The sequence below is a fragment of the Myiozetetes cayanensis genome, unplaced genomic scaffold (genome assembly GCF_022539395.1).
Source record: "Myiozetetes cayanensis isolate MyiCay16 unplaced genomic scaffold, myiCay2020 scf26, whole genome shotgun sequence".
NCBI lineage: Eukaryota > Metazoa > Chordata > Aves > Passeriformes > Tyrannidae > Myiozetetes > Myiozetetes cayanensis.
The window spans coordinates 7,618,100-7,642,765 of NW_026087477.1; the positions used below are offsets into that span (position 1 = coordinate 7,618,100).

The 24,666-nt window shown below is 64.9% G+C and overlaps 1 protein-coding gene across 5 annotated transcripts in view; it reads left to right on the top strand.

Annotated features, from left to right (window-relative positions):
• NFIC (nuclear factor I C) overlaps positions 1–24,666 on the top strand; it is a 39,246-nt gene that overhangs the window by 1,282 nt on the left and 13,298 nt on the right. For 2 of the 5 annotated variants that reach the window (XM_050321423.1, XM_050321428.1), the window contains exons 1-2: positions 1,493–1,680; positions 18,039–18,570. In XM_050321423.1, coding sequence (XP_050177380.1) covers positions 1,651–1,680; positions 18,039–18,570 — 562 coding nt within the window. In that variant the 5' untranslated portion in view covers positions 1,493–1,650. Of the gene's footprint in view, positions 1–1,160; positions 1,681–18,038; positions 18,571–24,666 lie in introns of those variants that run through there. The other 3 variants (XM_050321425.1, XM_050321427.1, XM_050321424.1) reach the window with 3 other exon arrangements.

Genomic DNA, 24,666 nt, shown 5'->3' on the forward strand with positions numbered 1-24,666 from the left:
GCGCGGCCCGAGCCGCCCCGGGAGGATGCGGGAGGATGCGGGATGCGCGCCCAAGTTTGCGCGGAGCCGCCGCATCCCGCGGGAACGGGGATGTCCCCGCGGGGGGAGTGCGGGGGGTGAACCCCAACCCCGGGCGGGGATCCGGCCGCGAGGGCCGCCAGAAGTTGAGAGTGAAAATCAGTTGTGCGGGGAGAGACGCTGCGGGGACTTGGCACCGCAGACGGAAAAAAAAAAAAAAAAAAAGGAAAAAAAAAAAAAAGCGGTTTTCGTCTTTTTGGGGAGCGAGGCAGCGCTGGAGCCGCGGCCCCGCGCCGGGAGCGGCCGCGCTGCGGGTCGGGTCCCTGCAGGGAGCGGTGTCCCCCGGTGCGGGAGGGGCGCGGGGTGCAGCCCCCCCCGACCCGGGAGGTGCCCGGGGATCCCCTTTGTGTTCCGCCCGTGGCGCTCCCCGCGCGCTCTCTAATTAGCGTCATTAGCGCCCGCGGATCGGCCGGGGCCGGGGGGGGTGCGGAGCGAGAACTTGCGGTTCGGAGTTTGCCGGGCGCAGGCTCCGCTTTTTTAATCTCCTTCTCTCTTTGTGCGGGGGTTGCAGGGCTGCCTGGGGCGAAGGGGGCGGGGCTGCCCGTGGTGCTCCCCCGCCCCCCGTGATGCTGCCGGTCGTTAAATAACGCGGGGGGGCGGAATGAGCGTCTCCGCGGGATGAGCGGAATGCGGCGGAGGCAACGCGGGGCTGACGGGGCGGCCCCCCCGCACCGGGGCTGGGTGCGGGGGGTTACACCGCTACCCCCACCACCCCCTCCCCGTGCCGGGGCCACTGCCCAGAAGTTGCACATGAATCTGCAGGTTTTTTTTCTCTCCCCTCGCCGGATTGGCTCCGTTTAGTAAAAAAAAAAAAAAAATTAAAAAATAACCCCCCCAAACACCCAAAGCCGGGAGCGCTCGGCGCTGGCCGCGCCAGGGCGCGGGGGGACTCGCCACCCCGGGGAGGGGGGGCCGTCCCTCCCCCGCCCCCCCCTGCCCCGCAGCGCCTCGGCCCTGCGAGCCAAAGGGGGTTCCTACATCTTTAAATGGGATGTAATATTTTGGGATGGGCTTTTTTCATAACGTCACTTCATTCCTCACTCCTTTTTTTTTTTTTTTTTCCTTTTTCTTTTTTTTTTTTTTTTTTTCATTTTCTCATTCTTTCTTTCCTCCCTCTCTCCGCTGCCCGGGTCTCGGATGGAGCCGCTTCCCCTCTAACTTCCCCGCCGCCCGTGCCTGCAGGCTGGGTGCGGACCCCCGAGCCCCTCCCGGGCGAGGATGACCCTTCTGCCTCTTTAAGCCGCCCCCCCCAACCCCCCAAACAAACAACAACAACAACAAAAAAGCGCTTTATTTTCTAAGGGGGGGGGAAATTTCGCTTTTTATTTTTAAAAATTTTTTTTTAATTTTTTTTTTTGGCGGGGGGTGGAAGTTGGAATCTTTTTATTTCCTCCTCGGCCCCCCCTCCCGCGGGGCCGCCCCCTGCCCGGCTGCCCCCGGGCCCTGCAGAGCCGCTCCGGAGGAGAGAGAGAGAAAAAACGCCCGGACTGCTCCAGCCTCCGAAATGACTCAGTAACTTTTACGCCTCGAGTCTCAGCCCTGCAATTAGGCACTTTCCCAGCGCGGCTCGGGATGTATTCGTCTCCTCTCTGCCTGACCCAGGTAACCGGGACCCCCCCACGTCCCCCCCCCCAATTTGCCTCTTTCGCCGCAACAGACTTTAACAGTTGCAATGCAAAAAAAAAAATTAGAAAAAAATAAGAAAAAGCAAGAAAAAGCAACAACCTCCCCCCCCACCCCATAAAAATAATCATAACAGGGAAAGGCGGGCTGGGGCCGTGCAGGGCTGCTCAGAGGAGCTGCGTTTCCCTCTTGCCCACCCCTGCCCCCCATCGCCTTTTGTAGGGGTTTTTTTTTGGGTGTTTCTGGTGCTTTTGGGGGTTTTTCAGCCTTCACTTTCACTTGGGGCGTGGGGGGGGGTTGGAAGGTTGCGTTGTGGTTTGGGTTTTATTTTTTGTTCGCCGTGCTCAGAGGTGGGTGGTGCGGGGAAGCCGCTGGCTCTGGGGGTGCAGGGAGGACATTGTGGGGTGCAGGGGGTCCTCGGTGGGTTCGGGGCGGCTCGGGTGGGACTTGGCACTGCGGGTTCGGCCTCGGCCGTGCTGCCTCTTGCGTAGCGTGAAACTTTTTCCTTCCCCCCCTCCAGCCTGGCTGCACATGGTGGGGTGCAAAGTGGGGGGAGGGGGGTGGGGGGGGCACAGGCTTTTTCTTCCAAATCCTCCAAGTTTGGGACAATTTGCACCCGTCCGTGCCGCGCCGCGCTGGCGGGCGAGAGGGCGGGAGGGGTCGTGCGTGACAGGATATGGGGGGCACCCCTTCAGCCTCGGAGGCGAGGGGGCGATGCCAGTCCCCGTCTGCGTGTTGGGGGGCACAGGGGCAGCTCTGAGCCGTGGTGGGGACGCCGGTGTCACCCCAGGCCACGCCAGCGTGGTCCGGTGGCACGCGGCAGGGTGGCCGTGCCAGGGCCCACGGTGCGGGCAAGCGGGGCGTCCCCGAAAGCTCCCCCCAACAACCGGTGTGGCCGTGGGGGGGGAGATTCAGGGACCCCCCCTCCTTGCCCACAGCACGACCACTGCGGCTCTGCCTTTGCTCTGTGCTTATTGATCGCTGATATTTATTTAATTATTGAGCAGCTTTCCCCAGCTCGTAACCTCTTCCCTGCTGGCAGCAGGCGCTGCCCGCTCCCAGCCCGGCCTCGTGCTGCACCCCACGAGGGCTCTGCTCCGGGGGCTGTGCTGCTGTGGGACCTCCCTGCCTGTGCCCAGGGTTCTCCTGCCAGACCTCATCCCCTGGGCTGGAGCTGCAGGCGGGCTCTGGTTCCACCTCAGAGGCTTGGGCTCAGCTGCCTGTGGGGGTTTGTGGGGGTCCCCTCTTGGCACCTGTGTGGTGTGGGGGGCAGTGTGGGGCTCTGGCCCTGGCTCTCCCCGGGTGCAGCGTGAGGCTGGTGGGGGCATGGGCACAGGCATGGGTGGGGGCACGGGTGGGCAGTGCTGGGATGGCTCAGATGACCCTGAGGATGGTGCTCCCTGTTGTGTGGTTGACTTGACAAGGGTCACACCTCAATCTGGCTTTTTTTCATCTCTCTCTTTCTTTCTTTTTTCTTTTCCTTTCTATTTTTTCTTTCTCTTTTTATTTTCTTTTCTATTTTTTCTGTTTTTATTTTTTCTTTTTATTTTTCCTCTCCTTTTTCCTTTTTTCCTTTTTTTCTTTTTTTCTTTCTTTTTTTTTATTCTTTCTTTTTCTTTTTTATCCTTTATTCTTTTTTTCTCTTTCTTTCCCTTTCCATCCCTCCTCTCCCACCTTGACTCCGTCCCTCCTGGGGGTCCCACCACCTCCCAGTCCTTCCAGTCTCCAGCTGGTGCTGGGTTGGCAGCGCCTGTTGTTGCCAGCTCACCGTGCTGGTGTGATGTGGGAAGCTGTGTGGTCACTGGCCTGGCCGGGACTGGCAGGAGTCCTTCTCCTCACAAACCCGTGCTGTTCCCAGCGCTTTTCCCGGCCGACAGCAGGGAGCTGGTTTTTCCTCATGGATCCTCTGCTCCGCTGCCTTGGCACGGGGAAGGCTCCGATGTCCTCCCCTCTTGCCCTGGCATAGCCTCAGCTCCCAGCCCGGCTCGGATGGGACCAGACCTCGTCCCCCAGGGCCAGCCCAGCCATTCCCGCTCCCGTTCCCGTTCCCATCCCACCCGCGTGGCGGGCAGGCTCGCCCGGGCTCGGGAGCTGCGGATGGTGATGTGGATACATTGGAACGTGCGCGGGAGCCGCCCTGCCTTAGCCTTTGTGCATCTCCCCACCGCCACCACTGCCAGCCCCTCGAGCCCAGCACGGCCACGGGGACCCCAACGAGCCCTCGGCCAGCCGTCCTTCCCAGCCGGAGCAGGTCCAAGCTGGAGAGCCCAGTGGCACCGAAATAGCCTTCCCTGGCCAAGGCATCGCCCGTGACACGCTCCTGGCTGCGGCCTCGGCTGCGTCTCCCGGCAGGCAAGAGGGTGGCTTTGTGCCCTCCCCGGCTCAGTGTCCCTGCTCGGACACTTCCTCTCACTTCCCCAGCTCACCTCTGTCCCCCCTCGAGGGCAGGCCGGGAAGTCAAGAGGGAGCTGCCCGGATTAGCAGGGAAGCAGCACCGGAACCGCCGCCACGCACGAGGCCTCACCCTGCCCACGGGGAAGCAGGGGGGGGAGTCCGGCTGCCAGGGCTCCAAAATAACCCTGGAGCTGAGCACCTGCCAGGGACCCGCACGTGTGTCCCTTGGGAGCTGCTGCTGAGGAGCCAAAGGGATTTCCAGAGTCGTAACAGTTATCCCTGGCTCCTGGATCTGCAACGGTGGGAGATTTGGGATGCTCTTGTGGAGGGGGAAATTTGCCAGTTTTGTGACTGGCGATGCTCTTACAAACCTCTGGCTCGTGCCTGGCACCTGGCAGTGCCTGCAGTGTGCCTTGAGACCCCCACCCTGGTACCCACAGGATGGGAATGAGGTGAGATGGGCACCAGTCTCCGAGGCAGATGGAATGGTGGGAACTGTGCATCCCGCCGGTGTATGGCCAGAGACCCTCTCCCCTCTCCCAGATCCCATGCAGGGGGTGCAGAGGCTGATTTTGGGATGGCAGAGGCGATGCACCCAACCGAGAGCCAGCAGCCAGGCACAGAGCCCCATGTGTGCTGTATTTGGTGGCTCCCAATCCAAGGGGTGTTGGGGAGCACCTGGCTAAGCCGGCCTGGCACAAACCTCAGTACCAGCAAACGGGCACAGCGTGGGGCCCAGGGGACAGAACTGGGCTGCCAGAGGCATTGTGGCCACGTGGCATGGTCACAGTCACATCTCCGGGGATCCAAGGAGATCCCACCTCTCCCCAGCCACTGCCAGGCTCCCCACATCACCCAGCTGCCGCCACTGCTGTGGGCCCATGGCTGGAGCAGGGAGCTGCCCACTGGACACATCTCATCGGGCATCCTTTGGCAAACCCCCTCCCAAAAGTGCTGGGGCTTTTCAGCGCCGGTGTTCACCCCCTCCACCAGTAGCTCTGGCGAACTGGTTTCCAGCCGGGAGCTCAGATCGGCTGCCAAAGGATGGGAGCAGCAAGCCGGGCACGGCGGGGGAAGAGAGGGAAGGTTGCAACACACTTTCAATTCTCCCATCTGCTGAGTATTGTTTGGGAAAAACAATGAGGCTGTTCTTTAAACGCAACCTTCGGGAGATCCTCGCTTTCCCCGCGGCGCCCGCCGTGCCCGCCTGCCCTGGCGAGCCCTGCCCCGCCGCTCGCTGCTTCTGCCTGATCCCTTCTTAAATCCTCACCCAGGAAAAACAGATCCTGTTTTCAGTGAGGTTTATGAGGTCGGATTGGAGGGCTGGACTGGGGGGCGGGTGGGACAAGCCCAGCTGCACGAGGGGCCGGTGGCCGGCGCTCGCGCTGTGCTGCTCTCCCCCGCATCACCTTGAACTTGGCTGGGGCCTCGCGCAGTAAATCAGCCGCCCTTCTCTGAGGTGCCCGCCGATTCCTCCCCTTCCTGGGCAGCCCTGCCCTGCCCACGGTTCCCTCCCTGACTGTGGTCGTGGTCCCTCCTGCCCCGGCATGGAGCGATCCCACCGCGTGCCCGGCGCTGCGGGCGCGTGCGCGCCTTTGCAGCTTTGCTGAACAAAGCCCAGCTGCCAGGGCCCAGCGTGCTGCCCGGAGCTCCTGGAGCAACTGGGAATAGCTCCCTTTGGTGCTTTTCTATTCCCCTGAGCCTGGGTGGGCTGGGGGTGAATGCTGGCAGCTGTAGCCTGATCCTGTTCTGACCCGGCGGTTTTCCCCCCTTTGCAGGGGTGGCTGCGGCATGGCCGGCGTGGCCAGGGCAGTGCCGGCGTGGCAAGGCTCGGTGGCAGGGGAGCCGTGGTGAGGGCCAGCCCAGCCGGATGTGCTCTCCTTATCCAGGCACAGCAAAGAGCGGGAAAGGCGGCTCTCCCAGGAGTCCTGGGCAGCCCTGGCCCAGGGAGCTCAAGAGCCCGGGGCGAAGTGCCACAGTGGCACCAAGGGATCCATCCTGACCCGGGCCTGTGCACAGCAGGGAGGGCCTGGATGGGGGTTTGCTACTTACAGGGAAAGGGGGGAACAGTGTCTCCTGCCTTTGGGGGTGGTGGAGGCAGGTCCCTGCAAGGCAGGGCTCTCTAAGAATGACCACTGGGGCAAGGACAACTTGCCCTGTCTGCTCACCAGCTTTCTTTGCCCAGTGCTGCCTGTGCCAGCTGTCCCTTTGCCTGGCCCCTGGACACTTCCCTGCAGCCCAAGGGATGCCCATTGTCTCCCCCTGTGACTCCTGTTGTGCCTGCACCTGTCCTAGGGACAAGGCAAGCCCCAGGTGGCAGGGATGGGGATGGTGGCAGTGATGGGGAGTGTCCCCAGGGTCCCACACTGGAGGGGAAGAAGGAGAGCTGTGGGGGAGGTACAGTCCCTCCCTGGGAGCCTGGCACAGTGCCTGCCACCCCCGGCCGTGCTGTGGCTCCTCTGCGCAGGGATGGCAGTGCCAGCACTGAGCACCTCCAGAGGGGCTGACGGCTCGTGGGAGGTGGAGAGGGGGACTCCTGTCCCCCCCCAGTCCTTTCACCCAAACTGGGAGGTGCAGGCAGGGCCCTGGGGCAGCAGGGATTTGCTCCTTGGGGACCCATGGGGAGAGGATTTCTCCCGCAGCACCTTGGGGTGTGCCGGGCAGGTTGGGGCAGGGTGGCGAAGGCGATGGGAGCAGCGAGGGCATCAGTGGGTGCTGAGCCCTGCCAGAGTCATGTGGCATCACCGGTGACGTCCCCACAGCACAGCTGGGAGCCAGGTCTGAGAGGGGCAGAGCCTCACGGTGGCCAAACCCTTGTGGGTTTTGGGTACCAAAGTGCCTTTGGATGCACCAAACCGGCACAGGCAAGAGCCTGAGCTCAGCCTCCCTCTCCCTGCCCTGGCAGCTGGGCACCGTGAGACCTCACCCTGGAGGAGGGGACAGCATAGACCCCTGGGACGTGCCAGCTGCAGGGAGGGGATGCACAGGGTCCCCACGGGCATCCCGGGGCCTGGCTCACACACAGGCGGGTGGCTGGGCTCGCCATCCGTCACGTCGGCCCTGGGCAGGCATCCCCCGCGGCCGGGCGCGCTGTGCCAGCTTGGCCGGGGCCCAACGCCCTGCGCCGGCCGCCAAGGCCCGGAGCTTCCCAAGTCCTGGAGAGGAGCTGGGAAAGGATCCCGCGGCTCAGGTGCGGCAGCGCTCACGCGCCGGGGGACCTGGGGCTGGCCCCTGCCAAGGATTGATTTCTTGGTTAACTCGCCACTGCTCTAAAAGCACATTAATCCTCCTTCCCCGGCCAGCAGCCAGCGCTGAGCAGCATTTTGGGCGAAATCCCCAGGTCTGGGCTTTGGGCTGCCTGCCGTGGGCATCGCCCTCCCCGCCACCACCACCGCTCCGGCAGCGCTGCCTGGCACGGGAACACCAGGATCCAGCCCTTCTGCTGACCCCTCTTCCCTGGGAGCTTGTTCAAGTCTGTAGCCAGGTGGATTTTTTTAAAACCTGGGGGTTTTATCTTGTTTTTTACGAAGGCTTTCGCTCTCCTTGCAAAGGGCCCCTGCATTCCCTTCGCGGGGAAACGGTATTTGACCGGCTGTTGTCCAAAAAAACCCCCAACATGTTTCTGATCACGAAAAACCAAGAAATATTTTTGCTTTCAAAGGAAAAAAAAAAAAAAAGAAAAAGCCCATGAGAGAGAAATGTTGATTTTCCACCCAGACATTTCCCCTTTCCCCAAACCAGCCCTGAAACGAGAGGCACCGCTGCTCCCTCCTCGCCCCAGGACGCCATCCTAGGGGCACAGTCCCACTGGGGACAGTGTGGATGTCACCTAGGGCTCATCCGGGCGCTGGCAGCGAGGGTGGTGGCAGCACCAAGCGTGTGCCCTCCCCCCAGCCCCCCGCGCTCAGACCCCCTTTTCCAGCTGCTTCCACCCTGTGCAGGCACGTGGGGCCGCCGGGAGGACGGCGAGCGCCGGTGACCCGCTGGCTGTCCCCGGGGAGCCACCCATCAGCGTGCTGCAGAGCCCCCGCCGCCAGCCCGCCTCGCCCCGCCGCGACAGGCGACGAGGCCGCCCGGTCCCACGGTTGCCTGGCGGGAGCTGTGATGTGCCGGATCCTGCACCCCCTCCCACCGTCCCCTGGCTGCTGCCCAGCGATTTGGGAAAGCGAGACGGCGCGGGCTGAAATGTGACCCCCGCCACGCTGCGCCGCAAAATCTCCTTTAGTAACCTGTGCGCCAGGACAGCGAGAGCGCGGCGTGAATACCAATGAGGGGAAAAGTGCCGAGTAAAGGGTTTTTGATGGAAATGGCATTGCATGAGAAAGGGAGCCGGGAGCGAGCCGGGGCGAGAGCGCGCCCCGAGCCCGCGCCTGCCCTCCCCGCACACACGGGCACAGCGGGGAGCGCCGTGGGCGCACCTGAGGCCCGGGGGGTGGGAAGGCTGAGCGGGGCAGGGTCGTGCCACCCTGGCGAGCACGAGGGCGGCGGGGTGGGCGTGATGGAGCGGAGGGCTCTGTGAAGCAGCGGTTGAAAGGGGCACGTGGCAGGGGGTTGCCACGGGCAGCGTGGCCGCGGGGGCCGGGGCACTCACTCCCCGTGGCACAGCGTGGCCCCGTGGCCGCAGGGAACGGCTCCCGGTCCCCCGGCGCAGCGCGCCGCTGATCAAAGGCGCAGGCGGGGAGGGAGCGGGCCTGTGTGAGCAGCGCCCTGGCCCCGCGCCACCCCACCTTCCCGCTCCGCTCCCCCGGGAGTTTGTTAAACAAATTTCTCTAATTGCACAAGCCAAGGAGTTTGTTGGAGAAAAAAGCCGGGGAAATTCCCCTCCCCTGGGCCACCCCTTCCCCGCTCCCCCCGGGGCAGCCGGTGCGCAGCGAGCAGGTCCTCCCCGCGACCCCCGGCTCTGCGGGAGGCTGCGACCCCGGCGCCTGCGGGGAGCAGCTGCGGGGTGTCCTCAAGTCACCTCTGCCTACGCAGGGACATCCCCTGCTCGACCTCCTCGCAGGCGGGTCACCCACATTCCCTCTCGTCCAGCCCCTGGGGTCAGACCCTGTCACCTAACGCGGTGACACCCAGCACCGCCGTCTGCCCTTCCCGGCTGGCGTTCTCCATCGCTTGGCTGAGCACCCCTGGAAACGGCCTTTGTGAGCCTCCCGTGGGCAGCCCCTGACACCGAATCCCGTCGGATTAGCGAACGTACAGGATAAAAGCCTCGGCTTGGCGGCAGCTCTGTGCCGGGTGGGGGCTGTGGCGGTGGCCCTGCCAAGAAGGGAGGATGCGCGGCCGGGTCCTGCCCCGGCTCCCGCTGAGGTCATGGCTATAGATAGCCCGGGAGGGCGCAGGGCCGAGGGCAGGACCTGCGCGCCCTTGCCAGCTCCACTGGCAGCCCTGTGGGCACCCAGTGCCTTGAGGGAGGCCCTGCCGAGGCTCTGAGGATTGCTGAGGCGGGGGTTGGCTGGGCCAGCCACTGGCCATCACCAGGTGACAGTCTGGTGCTGCAGGGCGTGACCCTACACCTGCAGGGATGCTCAGCCCCACCAAGCATCGCCTGGTGCCACCCTCTCTCCATCCTCGGTGACGAGCATTCCTGCAGCCCTGGACGATGCGGTCACCTGGGGTGGCTTTTGCTGTTGTTTCCCACCATGTTTCCTTCTTCCACTGCTCCCAAGCAAAAGCCAAGCTGGGGCATCCCAAGCCCCAGGGTGCACCCCTGGGTGTGAAGCTGCTGAGTCGAGGAGTGCAGGGCCGGAGTTTGCCCCCTCCAGACACCCAGTCTGGGTGCAGCTCAGCTCCCCACAAAGCCAAGCACGTGCCCAGGGTGCCCCGCCAGCCCCACGGGGCCCTGGAGCGCCAGGGTGGCTGGGGAAGGCATTGTTGATGAGGGCACTAAAAATAGAGTAGGGACTGGGATCTTAATGGGACTTTGTGGGAAACCTGGAAACATTTTCTCATCCCCGTAAATGAGTCCAGATGCATTAACGATGACTGCATCGCATCCTGAGGTACCGCCGGAGGGAACCGGGACGCGCTCACAGCTTCCTCGCCTTGCGGTGGGGGATTGGTTGGAGAGGGGAGTCGCCAGCAGCAGTGCCGGGCTGAGCCGTGACCGCTGTGTCCCCTGTGGGGACAGGGACAGGGACAGAAGCTGGCTGGCTGGAGCTTGCCCAGAATCACCGTGGTGAGGACCCCAGTCCCCATCCCGGGGTCCCTGTTCCTGGTGCCCGCAGGTGCTCCTGACTCTATGTGTGGAGGGAAGCATGGATTGTGCACGGGCTGGTTGTGGCACCACGCCCTAGGGCACTCAGGGCTTTCTGGAGCTCCCCAGGGCCTGAGGTGGGCAGTGAGGAGAGGTGAGGTGATGCAGGAGGGCCCCCAGATGCCAGGGCCGGTGGTGCTGCTTCTGCTCTGCCATGGAGTTGGTGACTGGGACATTGGCTCCTGGAGTGCCTGGCCCACTCGGGGACCTTGGACTCCCCCGGGGGATGGCTCAGGGCCAGCCTGGGCAAGTAGCCCAGGGCGGGTGGCTGTTGGAGCCCACGTCACGAGGCAGGTTGGCACGGCCGTCTCCGCGGTATGGCAGTGTCACTTAGCAGTTGCAGTGGCGGCTCAGGAGGCAAGGACAGTGTCTCCCTGTGCCTCACTTTACATCCAGGTGGGGGTCAGCACCCGGCACAGGAGGGGGGCACCTGCCCCCTGTCCCAACCCAGGGTGCAGAGCCGGCACATGGGGGACAAGGGGACCAGTGCAGCCACCAGCCTCCGCACCGGGCACCGCCAGAGCCCGGCATTCCGAACAGAGTCCCTTTGTGCAGGTCAGCCCCCACCCACTTCTGCTGCTTGGGAGGCGTCCAAAACCCTCCCAAAATAGGACCCGGCTGGGCTCAGCCTTTGAATCTCCCCAGGAAGGCTCTGCTGAGCTGCCGAAAGCGGATGAACACCCCCCTTCCCCCCGTTAAACCAGTCCTATCCTTCCACGCCCAGGCTGTGGGACCCGGCCAGGCTCGGGGCTGACTCTCTGGGGACACCCTCATCTCCCTTTGCTCTCTGGGAGAGCCCGTCACCACCCTCGGTTTCCCCACCCCTAAGTGGAGGGTCCTGGCAGGTTGTTCCCAGCCCCTGGGGAGCCAGTGAGATGCTGGAGCAGAGGTTGAGCCTTTGGCACATCCATGGCACTGCTGAGGCACTGGGGCTGAGGGGGGCCATGAACTCTTCACCCCCAGGGCCCCGGGGGCAGCCGATCCTCCTGCAAGGTCGCTGACTCCCCAGCAAAAGGCCGGGGCTATTTTTAACTGGTGACTTGCTCCGGGGATGGATTTGCAGCAGGGTGAGCCCCATGAGCCCATCACACCACTGCCCATCGTGGAGTGCAGAGATACCCCAGTGCCACCCCCCCGTGGATGCCTCCAGGCACCCCCAGGAGGGAGATGGGGACCTCTCTCTGCACCCCTTTAATGGTGCATGACAGGGGTGAATTAATCCCCCTCAGAAAGGCCAGGACAGAGCAGGCAGGGCTAAAAATATGTTAGGAGGGAAATAAAACCTCCTGCGTCAGGGGCTAAAGCCGGGCTCAGAGCCCTGGGCTTGGCTGGGGGGGGGCCCTGTCTGGCCCCAGCTCCCTCCATGCTGGGGACAGGGCCCCCTCCCCACATTGAATGTGGTGCCGTCAGCCCTGCTGCATGTCCTGCCTCAGTTTCCCTCTGCGCTCCTGGGGGTACAAACTGCCCCCATCCCTGCCTCACATCCTGGCAGCTCCCAGGCTGGGATCCCAGGATCTGGGTTGGGGTCTTGGGCACCGCAGTCCCTGCCATGTGCTGGGAGCAGGGCTGGGGGGGCCGGGCCACCCCCGGGGCCTCACACTGACGCAGGGCCGGGTGGAGGAGCTGGCAGTGCTGGGACCTGCTGGCAAAGCCTTTTTTTTTTCCAGTTCCATGAAACATTTCCCTTCCTTGGAGCCCCGGGGGGGTTTCAGCTGGAAAGCCACGTGGCTCTGCTGCTGCTGGCCACGGGATGCTTCCCGGGTGAGGGGACATCTCCTTGACCATGGGCTGTGTCCCCTCTGTGCTTCCCCTGTGCTGCTTCCAGGCCTCTTCCCAGACCCCAGGAGCCACTGTCGCATCCTGCCTGGCAGGTGACAAGTCTCCTTTTCCCTATTTCTGGAAAGGCAGCGCCTCACCCTGGGGAAGCGGCTGAGCCTTTGACTCCCAAACCCTGAGGGGGATGCACAGAGATGGCACCTGGGGAAACTGAGGCTCATGAGGAAACTGAGGCACCTGGGGGATCCAGGTGAGTCTGCAGGAGGGCAGCAAGTGGTCCTAGACTCTCCTACCATCAGGTTTCCCTTGCCGACACCCTCTTGGCTCCTCCAGCCATCAGTGCTGGCTGTGCTGCTGCTGGGTGCCATCCCTGGGGACCAGTTTGGGGTGTGTCAAGCCAACCCGGGGACCAGCAGTGCCAGTTGTTGCCGGGGTGGGGGTGCACAGGGGCAGACCAGAGGCGGGGTGCTAGGCACAGTGTCGGGGCACGTACCTGCCGCCGGAGAAGCCCCCTCCGGCTCCATCCCACCTGGGCCACCCCCAGCCGCCGTCTGCGGGGCGGGCTGTGCTGGCTGGCGGGGGCCCAGGCAGCGCTGGCACCCGAGCCCGGGGCTGCCAAGAGAGCTGCTTTTCTTCCTGCTGTTTTCCAAAGCAACTGGCAGGTTCTCTGCCGCCGCGGCCTCCCGTGACCCGCGGCCCCGGCGCGCTCCCCGCGCCCCCGCTCGCAGCCGCAGCACCTGCGAGGGCGAGCGCCGGCACCGCTCCCGCCCCGGCACGTCGGCGCGGGCAGGTGGGCACCGGCCCGGCACCCGGGGGCCACAGGGACCTGCCTGCTCCAGGGTGGCTTGGAGGACCCAGCGGGGCGTTTTTGGGCAGCGCCAGGTGTGGGGAGCCCAGGGCTGCTCAGGGAGGGGTGCAGGGAACGCCGCAGTCCCCACGTGCGTGGTGAGCACCGGGGGCTGTGTTAGCACATCCACCCCCTCCTGGGCTGATCCCGAGTGGGGCTGAGCGTCAGGGCAGTAACTGAAGGGTGGGAGCCCCTCTCTGCCCACCCTCCCAAGAGCCCAAGGTAGGCATGGTCCAGCTCACCCACAGCCCCGAGCCATGCGTGGATGTTGGCTGGAGGATGCTCTTGGCTCTGCTGGGCAAAAAAAAACAGCCACAAAAAGATCTGAGGAGAGGAGCTGTGGGGAGATTGCACTGTGTCCTGCCTTCACCTGTGCAGGGGTGGCAGCCAGGTGCCCTGGGCACTGGGTTTCTGTGCCCCAGCGTAGGCTGCAGGAGGGGATTTGCAAGCTGGATGAGCCAGGCGCTGGGGGGGGAACGTGGCTGTGACAGCGTGTTCTGCCCCACGGGCAGCTCTGCCGTGGGGCCAGGTGTGCACAGGCAGGGCTAGCACAGCTCGTACCTGCCCTGGGAGCTTCAGCTGCCCCCGTGCCCCCTCGCTGCCCGCCCCCCCCAGTGCATCACTGCCCCTCTCCTGGGCCAGGGGAGCCGTGTTCCGATGGGGAGCAGGCCGGGATGCCTGGCCCCGCCACGCCGGCGAGCAGCAAAAATTATGAATAAGCTCTTGTTAATAAATACTTTATGATGAATCCAAATAGATTTCCTCCTCTGGAGCAATTATTGTAAAATGGGCTCTAATAGGGTGCAGGGCGGCCCCGGGAAGGGCTGGGTGCCTTTCAGGGCCTAAGTGCCTCCTTCCATCCCCTCTAATGAGCACTTCCCAATCATTTGCATCTGTCTCGGCAACAGGTCTCATTACCAGGTTAACTTATTACCCAGAGCCGCTTCGGAGAACAGTTATAAGCAGCTACCGGAGGCTTCACGGTCTGTGCCAAGGGCGTCCGCGGGCTCCAGCGAGGGAAAAGCAAGTCCCCGCTGAGCTCCTTTCAGATTTTGGGATTTTCAGGATTACCGGAATCTCTCTAGCCGCATTCCCCCCCGCCCCCCGCCGCCGCGCCAAGGCTTCCCATGGGGGCACGGCGCCCAGCACACGACTTGCCAGCCCCTGCCCGGGCTCGCCGGGCCGCGGGAAGCAGGACCTGGCAGGAGCGGCGGCCGTGGGAGCCGGCAGCGGTTCGGAGGTGTGTGGCTGCTGGCGGGGAGGCTGAGCATCCTTTCATAAAATAAGCCCTGTGTGGTCCCTGCGGAGCTGGGATGCGGCGAGGTCGTCCCGCAGTGGGGATGGCATCCCGCTCCTCCCCGCAGCCGCGGCTGTGCCGGTGGGGAGCAAAACGCACGGCCGAGGTGTCTGACCCCTCCCGTCCTCCCTCCTCCTCCTCCTCCACCCCTCGGCCCCCGCCCCCCCCTCCCTCCCCCCCGCTCTCCCCCGTGAAAACTGCTCGGGAATTTCCTGAGGAAACGTTTTTTTCACTGGAAAATTCAGGCTGTTTCACTGAGCCCGACCTGTTTGGACAAGGCACCGGAGCGGAGGATGCTCGGAGGGTGGCCAACCCATGCTGTGGTAACCGTGCCTGGTGCTGTGTCCCTGCGTGGCACAGAGCATCCCCCGTGTCCCCAGGGAGGAGGGTCCCCAGGGTGCAGAGCGCCGGTGCTGGCCGAGCCGGCGGCAGGAGCACGGGGAGAGGCAGCGCCTCGGCTGTGCCCATTCCCGCTCCCTGGCGCTGCCAAACCCTGGGCTGCGGAGGAGTTAATCCTCCGTGGCATGCCCAGCTCCACACAGAGCATCCCTCCTTCCCCTCCCCGCTCCACCACAGGACAGAGCCGGGCTTGACCCATGCCTCAGTTTCCCCTCGCAGCAGCTGGCACGGGAAGTGAACGCTCCGGCAGCCCCTGGAAAGGGGGGTGCAGGGGGGCCCGGAGCGGGGCCGGCAGCACCCGACGCAGGCGTGCTCCTGCCTGGGTTGCAGGGCTTTACAAGCCTGGGCTGGATGAGGCCCAAGCACAGGCTCTGCTGCCAGATTCCCATCCGGAAATGCCCCGGGAGCAGCCTCGTCTGGGGTATTGCAGCACGTCTCTGCTTCCCAGCCCCGCAAAGGAAAAACAGCAGGAGAAACACTTAACCAGCCCTTTGCCGGAGCTCCGGCTGCTGGATGGGGGGAACCCGGTGTGAATCGGGGGTCGGGTTGGACATCCCTGCCTTCCCAAGTGGAGCCAGGATGGCGTGTCCGGCTGAGGGGCTCGCTGGCTGCACAGTGCCGGTGATGCAGGGGTGGGGACGGCCCCCAAGTCCTTTAGCGTGTCCCCTCAGCCCCCAGCCGCAGCCGACCCGTGTGGCTGTCCCGGTGCCCCCCGGCCGCCCTCGCCTGCTCTGCTAAAGCGGCTTAACCGCGGCATCGCGGCGCGGGATAAGCCCGGCGGGAGGGAAAGTTGGCGAGGGGCTGATTGGCTTTGGGTGCAGCTCCCGGCCTGCCGTAATCCCGGGGAAGGCGGGGTGGGGGGGGAGCTGCGATGGCTCCGGGGGCACCAAGGGTCACAGGGGCTTCTGCACACAGCGGGTTTTTGGGGGCATCTCAGATGCGGGTCCAAATGAGGTCTGAACTTCCTCAGCACCGTGGCCGGGGGGGGGACCCGAAACCGGGGCTCATCCCTGCTGTCCCAAGGCAGGGCACCAAGCGCGCTCTGGCCCCTGCAGTGACCACAAACAGCACCCAAGGGTGCTGCCTTGCCCAACGCGAATAACTCGGTTCCTGCCCTGCTTCCCTGCAGCGGTGCCTGGGGTGGCACTGCCCAGCGGGAGGGCAGGGATGGGGACAATGGCGCGGTGTCCCCCTGGCCCCGTGGCCAGCCCTGCCGCCGGCTGCCTGGGGAGGGTGGCGGGGCCAGGGGATGGCAGCAATTTGTCGGGCTCGTCTGAATAACTGGCCACCAAGGAAGATCAGCCGCCCACCGCCCCGGCCAAGTATTGTTTTTGGAACTCACTGCTGCTTTTTTCGGCTCCTGTCTTACTTTTCTTTGACCTTCTTCCCTGATTTAAGACACATGCCCAGCCCTTGCCCAGCTGCACTGAATTAGCGGCTGCTGCTGGGGAGGGAACCGGGAACCAGACCCTGTGACCGCCCCGGGAGCAGCCGGCGGGGACGGGTCCTCCGGGCAGGGACGGGTTCTCCTGGCAGGATGAGTCCCGCAGGCAGGGACGGGTGCCCAGGTCAGGATGTGTCTGCTGGCAGGGTTGGGTCTCTGTGGGTCCGACAGGTTCTCCGGTAAGGGAACAGTCCCGGGTCACTTGTGGGGTATGGGGGGGACATCTGTGGGGTCACGGCTCTGGGTCCAGAGAGGGGCTGGCACTCATCTGTGTGACAGGGTCTGTGCTGGGGGGAAGGGTCCTTGTTTGGGGGGACTTTGGGGGGATTAGTGGGGCTGTGATGGGGGCTGGTGCTGGCAGTTAGTGGCATCTGTGCTGGATTCAGAGGACAGTGGAGTCTGTGCTGTGGTGTCTTGCCAGGTCACAGTGAGGTCTGTGAGGGAGATGCTGGTCCAGGGTACACCCAGAGCTGTGCCACGAGACTGTGCTGGCCATTGGCAGGGTTTGTGCTGGGGAAGCAGGTTTGTGGTTAATGGGATCTGTGCTGGACTTGAGGATGAGTGGGAATTAGTGGGGTCTGTATGGGGCCAATGCTGCAGGGAGCCTGCTTCGTGGAGGGGACACCCTTCCTTCCGGGCAGGGTCGCCCTGGGACACGGCTGCTTCAGCCAGGAAATGGCATCGCTGCTCTGGGAGGAGTGGGGTCAGCCCCCGGCCCCGGAGTGCTCACCCCGTCCCACTGCCAGGGCTCTGTCCTCTCCCAGCTCCTCCCCGCAGCCACCTCCTGGTCCCGGAGCAACGCCAGCCCTTGGCACCCTCCCTGCTGGGAGGGTGACCCAAACCCAGGCATGGCCCTGCTAACCAGAGCTGTGGCACAGCAGTGGCAGTTGTCACCAGCCACCACCTGCCCAGCCCTGGCACCCTGCGGCAGACTCTGGCTGGGCTCCTTCCTCCTCCTCACCATCATGAGGGACCCCGAGGGCTAAATCCTGCCCTCGAGGACCATCTTGGTACCGCCCTGGCCACGCACGGGGATGCTCAACCCTCTCCCTGCTGCTTTCCAAGCTGTGCTGCTTCTCCCCAGGAAGGCTCCCAACACCTTTCCATCCTGTGGGGGTGTTGTGAGTTCCCCCCCACCACCAGCCAGGAAGCACTGATTTTTCCAAACTGGAAAAAAAAGAAAAAAAATGGGATGCGGGAAGGAGGGGCCAGGGAGGGGGATGCATTTTCCTTGTTTTCTTTTTGGGGCCGGACTCATCCAGCAGCGCTCGCCAAATGGAAAAAGGCAGTCAGAGCACGCCTTGTGCACCGGGCCGGGCGCCAGCCGCCGGTCTGGCTGCAACTGGGGCAAACTGGGGGAGTTTCCCACTGGTCCAGAGGGAGCAGAGAGGTCCAAGGCACCCAGAGCTCGAGCGGGAGCACCTGGCATGCTGGGGGTGTGGGGGACCCGGCGCTGGGCTCTTGCAGACTGGCAGCGCCCAACGCTGGCACAGCGGCTCCGGTGGGCACGATGTCAGGTGGGATTCCAGGAGGGATTTCTGTGCCTGGGGGGAGCAGATCCCAGTACGTGAGGTTGGGAAGGGGCATGGGCACAGGTGCTGCCAAGGTGGCAAACCTTGTACAGGTGCCTGTCCCTCCGTGGCACCGCCGGCTCCAGTGTGGCCCAACCACTCCCCACAGGCTGTTGGTGGGAGAATTGCAGACAGTGGGATTTATGGGAGTCTCCTGGGACAGGGATAACCCTGCTGTGTGGTGAGGGGGTCCCTATCCCTGATGGGCCCATGCCTCTGCCACAGCTTTTCCTCCTGGTTGTGCTGGAGTGCAGCCCAGTGGGGATGAGCCTGGCAGGTCCCCAGGGCTCCTCAGCCGTGCCAGGTGGTTGGGGGAGGTCAACCAGGAGTGACCCCCTGTCCCTCTGCTCCCACAGGATGAGTTCCACCCCTTCATCGAGGCGCTGCTCCCCCACGTCAGGGCCTTTGCCTACACGTGGTTCAACCTGCAGGCCCGCAAGCGCAAGTACTTCAAGAAGCACGAGAAGAGGATGACGAAGGATGAGGAGAGGGCAGTGAAGGACGAGCTGCTGAGCGAGAAGCCGGAGGTGAAGCAGAAATGGGCCTCGCGCCTCCTGGCCAAGCTGCGCAAGGACATCCGGCCCGAGTGCCGCGAGGACTTCGTGCTCTCCATCACGGGCAAGAAGCCCTCGTGCTGCGTCCTCTCCAACCCCGACCAGAAGGGCAAGATGCGCCGCATCGACTGCCTGCGCCAGGCCGACAAGGTGTGGCGGCTGGACCTGGTCATGGTCATCCTCTTCAAAGGGATCCCGCTGGAGAGCACCGACGGCGAGCGCCTGGTCAAGTCCGGCCAGTGCACCAACCCCATCCTCTGCGTCCAGCCCCACCACATCAGCGTCTCTGTCAAGGAGCTCGACCTCTACCTGGCGTATTTCGTCCGTGAGAGAGGTGCGTGCTCATCTACCTGCAGGGCAGAGCCTGGCTGTGCCCTGCAACGCCTGGTTTCGGGGGGCTTTGTTCCAATTTTCCCTCCCCATTTTTCCCGTCCCCATCTCTGGCTTGGGGACACTGCTCTGGGACACGTTTCCCATTGCAGACTTTGCAGTTCTTCCCTCTCTCCAAACTGCTTTTTGGGTCGGTGCCCCCCACGCAGCCCCTCTCCCCCAGACAGGGCAGATCCCAGCTGCCCAGGAGTGGGAGGAGGCAAAGATCCCTGAGGATGCTCCTGGCTCTGGGCATCGCCAGCATGGAGTTTTGGAGGGTTAACCCCACATCCTGCACCTGCCTGAGGGGCTGCCTGTGCTGGAGCAGGTGGGCAGCGTGGGCAGGGAAGGGACAGTCTGTTCCTGGCACATCCCCCAAGAGCTGGAGCCAGGAGGGGTCCAGCAGTGCCCATTTGCCATGGGTTACAGTCCCGACCTCTCAGTGACAGAGCAGGGCCGGGGGTGGCAAGACCAGCTGGGCAGAAAGCAGTGATAATATTGGTGGGGACAAAGCCCAGCAGCCCCTGCTGTGTCCCAGGGGGATGCTGCTCCCCAGCCCGGGGGTCCCACAGACTTGATGGGAGAACTGGAGTGGTTTCATTGCAGCAGGGAGGGTCAGATCTGCTCTCGAAGCCCTGTCGATCAAAATGGGGAGACTGAGGCACGGCGGGCAGGGCAGGGAGCGGGTCCTGGCTTGGGTCCCTGAGCCCATCTAATCACGTCATCCTCCTGCGTGCTGGGAAGGGGAAGCTCGTCAGTAAAAATTTTTTCTGGGCAGGTTTGCTGTCCCAGGCTGGTGACGTGCTGGCACAGACACCCTGCCAGCAGCTGGGGTCCCCCACAGCCCCTGACCCCCTCCCAACGGGGGTGTGAGGAGCCAGGACAGATGCTGTGTGATCCCATGGGTGAGGGCAGGGCTGTTTCACGGGGTGGTTCAGCTGCAACGTGCAGCCCCAAGGGACAGTCACAGGACTCGTGGCCACCCTGCAGCCAGGCCAGGTTGCCCAGGTGTGTGGGGACCAGGACATTGGTCCCCTTCTGGCAGCAATCCCCTGCCCATGCCTGCAGCACTGGGTGATGCCCCCTAGCCCCAGGTGATGTCCCCTGGCCCCATGAGCCCATTCCCATCCACAACACGGCAGAGGGAGCGTGGGACTGGTGGCTCCTTGCCCGGCACTGGCCAGAGCCCAGGGACAGACAGTGACACCACAGAGGCCACCGTGGTGCCAGCAGTCCCAGCAAAGAGGGTGCCAGCACTGTGAATCATGGTGGGCACAGGCTCTGCCCCTGGCTGGCCAGCGGTGGGATATGCTGGGCGTCACTGGGGAAACTGAGGCAGGACAGGCATGTGACACCCCCTGCTCCCCAGGGGAGGGGCTTGGTGGGACCACCAGCCCCTTTTGGCTTTGGGAAAAAGCAAGGCACAGCATCCAGCGGGGAATAACCGGGGCCAGATCCTGCCCCAGGGCCCAGGCGAGACCCCAGGCGGATGCAGGGTGGGTGCAGGTCACATGTGCAGTTGCACACACGTGTGCAGCCAGGCCCTGGCATGTGAGCACGTGTGAGCATGTGTGCTGCCAGCACCACACACCTGTGCCCAGGCATGGGGCTCACCTGCTCTGGGGCAGGATGGGACCCAATGGGGCCTGGTGGCATTGATTCCCAGCAGGGGAATGGGGGTTCCAGGGTGCTGCCTGGGGGGCTGTGGGTGCCCTGTGCAGCTGGGCAGAGTGTCATGTACTGGCCTGAGAGATGGCCATGATGGTCTGAACTGGGATGGGGTACTGGGCTTAACTGGGGTGCTGCACGCTGTTCTGGGGGCACTCTGTACTGGGGACACCCTGCACTGGTTCAGTGGGAAGTACAGTGTCACACTGGGCTGGACTGGGAGCACCCTGATGCTGGACTGGGAGCCCTGCAGTGACCATGCTGACAGCAGGGCCCAGGAGCCCCACGGCAGCCACGATGGGGTCCCCTATTACCAGCCGATGTGCCACACAGGGGTGCTGTGCTGGCGGGTTCCCTGGCCATGCCATGGCCAGCTGGTGTCCCCGGGGAGGTGGCTGCCCCTCTGCCACCCCCAGGCCCCCACCAACGACCTTGACCCCGGTGTCTGGGTCCCCAGCAGCCGCAGTCACCTGACTGTCTAATTGGGAACACAGCGGCTGTAAATACTCTCTGATAAGGCCTGGCAGCCTCTCACTTTTGCTGTTAAGGTCGCTCTGGCTCCGGTTAAGGGGGACCAGCATGGGCCAGGAGCGATGGCATGGGACCTCTAGGGTGCTGCTGGGTGGTGGGTGCTCGGCATGGCCCGGCTCCAGCCCGCAGTGGGCACATTCCATTAGGCTGTGCCTGGCAAGGGGATCTCTGGCCTCACACCTGGGTGGGGAAACTGAGGCAAGGAGGGATATGGGGGCAGCCACTGCACCAGTGGGACCCTGCATGGCATGGCCAGGCTGGGTGACAGCGCTCAGGGGGTGCTGGGGATCACTGTGCTACGGCCTTACGGGCTCGCTGGCCTTCTCCCTGCCCAGCACTCTGCCTGCTCCCTCCTGCCTGCCTGCTTCTGCCTCCCTGCCCATTTCTACCCGCCCCCTCCTGCCTGCCGCCCCTGCCTGCTCCCTGTCCGACACACTGCCTGCCCGGTCCTGCCTGCCCCCTCCTGCCTGATCCTGCCTCCTCCCTCCTGCCCGCTCCTGCCCCCTCCTGCCTCCGCTGTCCTGCCTGCCCGCTCCCCCCAGCCTCCCGCAGCACCCCCAGCCCCAAAGGGGAGGGTCTCGCCCGCGCAGGGCCCCCCCGGCCGGGCAGCCCGGGCTCCCCGCAGCCCCCGCGGCCCCCCGTTATCAGCCCGAGCACGTGCGCCCGCGCTCCCCCGCCCCCGCCGCCCGGTTTTGCCGGTGTCAGCACAATTTCCCAGCCGCTGCTCTGGCAACGCCGGAGAGGGGGGGAGGATGGAGGAGCCCCCGGCCCTGCGCTCCCCTCCCGCCGTCTGAGGCATCCTCGGGGGTGCCGAGCGCCCGACCGGCCCACCCGGCCCGATGCCAAGGGCGAGCTCTGGCCCCTCGGCTCTTCCCCACATCCGTCTGCCGGGAAGCGCCGCTCGGATTTCTCTTCCCCCGGATGGGGAAACTGAGGCTCGAGCAGTGCCGGGCTGGTGGGAGACCCCATCCCACCCTGCTGGTCCCGGGGGTCGCCGTGGCGTGCAGGGGATGCCGGGTGCCTGGGTGCACTCCCCAGAGCAGCACCGGCCCCAGCACCCATCCTGCACCCAGTCCTGAGCCCCCGGTACCTCCAGGCAGGATGGGATCGGGATGGGTGTGGGATAGGAGCAGGGTTTGATGCAAGATGAGTGCAGGATGTGAGCAGAACTGGGTGCAGGATGAGTGCAGGATGGGAGCAGGGCTGGATGCAGGACGCATGCAGGGTAGGAGCAAGGATGGATGCAGGATGGGAGCGCAGGGCTCGATGCAGGATGCATGCAGGGTAGGAGCAGGGCTGGATGCAGGAGATGGGAGCAGGATGGGTGCGGGATGGGTGCGGGGCTGGGTGAGGGCTGGGCTGTGCACACCGCAGTGGGGGAGGGGACAGCGCTGCAGCCCAGAGCCGGGTGTGCAGCGGTGGGAGGGGGGGGCTGTGGGGAGCTCGGAGGTCGCTGGTGAAAGTCAAAAGCATTGCAGTAAAATGGTAATCAATCTCCCCAGCCGATGGTGCCAGGACCTTGGGAGCATTACAGAGAGATTCCTTCCAGAAGCTCCTGACGGCAGCAGCCAGTCTGGGGGGGACAGTGCCCCTCCCTCTGCACCCTCCCCTCAGTGCTCCCCAGCTCCACGGACCCCCCCTGTGCCCTCACCACTGTGCCTCCATCGCTGTATCCCCATCCCTGCATCCCCATCCCCGCTGTCCCTGCATGGCCATCTTGGTACGGGTCATTTCTGGCGCCCATTCCCATCCCAGCCGCGGGCAGGAGGCACAACAGGGTCAGTGCCAGCCCCTCGCACCCTTTGGGGTGCTCTGGGCCCCCCCAGCCGCCGTGCTCAGTAGGATAAGGGGTCGAGGCTCCTGACTGAGCTTCCCCTGACAGTGCCCGGGGGCTGAGCCCCCGCAGGCCGAGCAGGGTGGGAGCAGATGGGTGCCCAGGGCAAGCAGGCGGCTGGCCCCAAGGTGGCATCCAGCTCCTGCCGGCCCTGGTCACGCCGCCGCCAGCCTAAAGCACGCGAGGGGGGCCGGGGGGGGTGAAGGGACCCCCACGCCGTGCCAGCATCTGCGTCTCCCACCGCCTGGCAGCCCCTTATCTCCCCCCACCAGCCTCGCCGCTGGCTGCGGCGCGAGGCAGATGGCACCAATCTGCCGGGGAGCCCGTGCCAGGGCTCTCGTCCCAGGCGCGCTGCGGCCGTGCCAGGCCGGCCGTGCCAAGCGTCTGCTCAGCCCCTCCAGATGGAAGGGGGCAGGCGTTTCCCCGGGCACCGCCGCCCCGCCAGCCCCCGCGCAAATATTTATCGGCAGGGTCGCGGGAAGATTGATGGGGGTTCACAATATTTGGGATCTGCCGTTCGCAGAGCTGGGCACCGGCGGGCAGGGGGGATGGAGAGCCCCCCCCCGGCACACAAATGGGCATGGGCAAACCCCTCCCCCTACTCCAGGTATCGTCGCTCCCAGCCGAAAATCCAGGGAGACCGAGGTTGAGGGGAGTGAGGCAGGCAGAGCCCAGTAGGGCCGGGAGGAGACTCCCGGGAAAGGGCACGAGGGTACGAGACAGCGGCGAGCCCGCAGGGGCTGGGTTCCTGCCCCCAGAGCTGTGTGCTGCAGAGGCGGGTTGGGAGGGGGCTCACCCTGGTACCATCCCCCAGCCACCCGTCCCCGTCATTGTCACCACACGGGGTCTCTCCGTTCCCCTGCCCGGCCCCGCTGCGAGCCTGGCGCTGGCACGGCCGGGGCGGTTTCCGTGTGCTCGAGCTCTCCGGATCGATGTGCCGGCGACCTTGGGGAGGTCAGGGCTTCCCCTGCTCTCCCGCAGTGCGCTGAGCCGCCGGCGTGCCGGAGCCGGCCGGCTTCCCCGCAGTGCCCGCTGCCAGCCCCACGTCACCACCGGAACGAGTTGCCCCGTGCTCAGCCCCACGGCCTCGGTGCCTGCCGGGGGGAGCTGGCACGGGGTGCCACGTCCTGTGCTGCCGGGGGAAGGGGGGGGTACCAGAGGCCAGAGAGGTTCCCCGCACCGTTAGGCACCCGATGAATAAAAGATGAGCGAGCCCCGTCTCGCGAGCACCTGCCGTCCCCCGCCCTCAGCACCTGCTGTCCCCCCGCGCTGGCAGGCACCGTGCCCTCCCCGGGGCCGCAGTTGCCATCCTGGCCGGGTGCCCGGCTTCGTACTGCGCTGGCAAGGGACAGCTGGGGCAGCAGATGCCCACGGTGCTCCCTCCCGCCGGCGGCCGTGGGCACGGAGGGGCGAACAGATGTCGGCAAGCCCCCGGCGTGCCCCTGCACCCCCGTGCGGGGCTGGCATTGCCAGCTGGGGCCTGGGGTCTCCTGCCACGCTGGCCCCTGCACTGGGGTATTGGCCAGGGGAGGGCTTGAATCTGCCTCCCTATAGCCCTGCGTGGTGGTGAGCCGGGCGTGGTGCTGCGGGGTGTCAAGGGGGGCCATGGTGGGGGCCCGTGGGACTCTAGAAGGGGCTGGCTGTGCTGTGGGGCTGGGCTGTGCTGTGGTGTGGGGCTGGGGTTGGTGGGTCAGCAAGATACTGGTAGCATATTTCCTTGACCCTGTCCCTTTCCCTTTCTTTCCACTCATTTTTTCCTTTTTCTTTCTCCCTCCCTTCCTTCCTTTCTCTCTTTTCTCTCTCCCATCCCTCTCTCCTCCCTCACCCCCTCGCAGCAGCTGCACCCCCAAGTGCCCCCAGCCCAGGGCGCAGGGGCTGGGTGCCAGCACCCCGCAGGGGGAGGGTCCCGGGAAGGAAGCGGGGCGGGGGGGGGGGCTCAGCCATCCCTTTGTCTGCCCCGCTCTCCCCGTCCCTTTGCCCGCTGCCATCTGTCCCCGCTCGCCTCCGCGGGCGCCGGCAGCCCTGGAT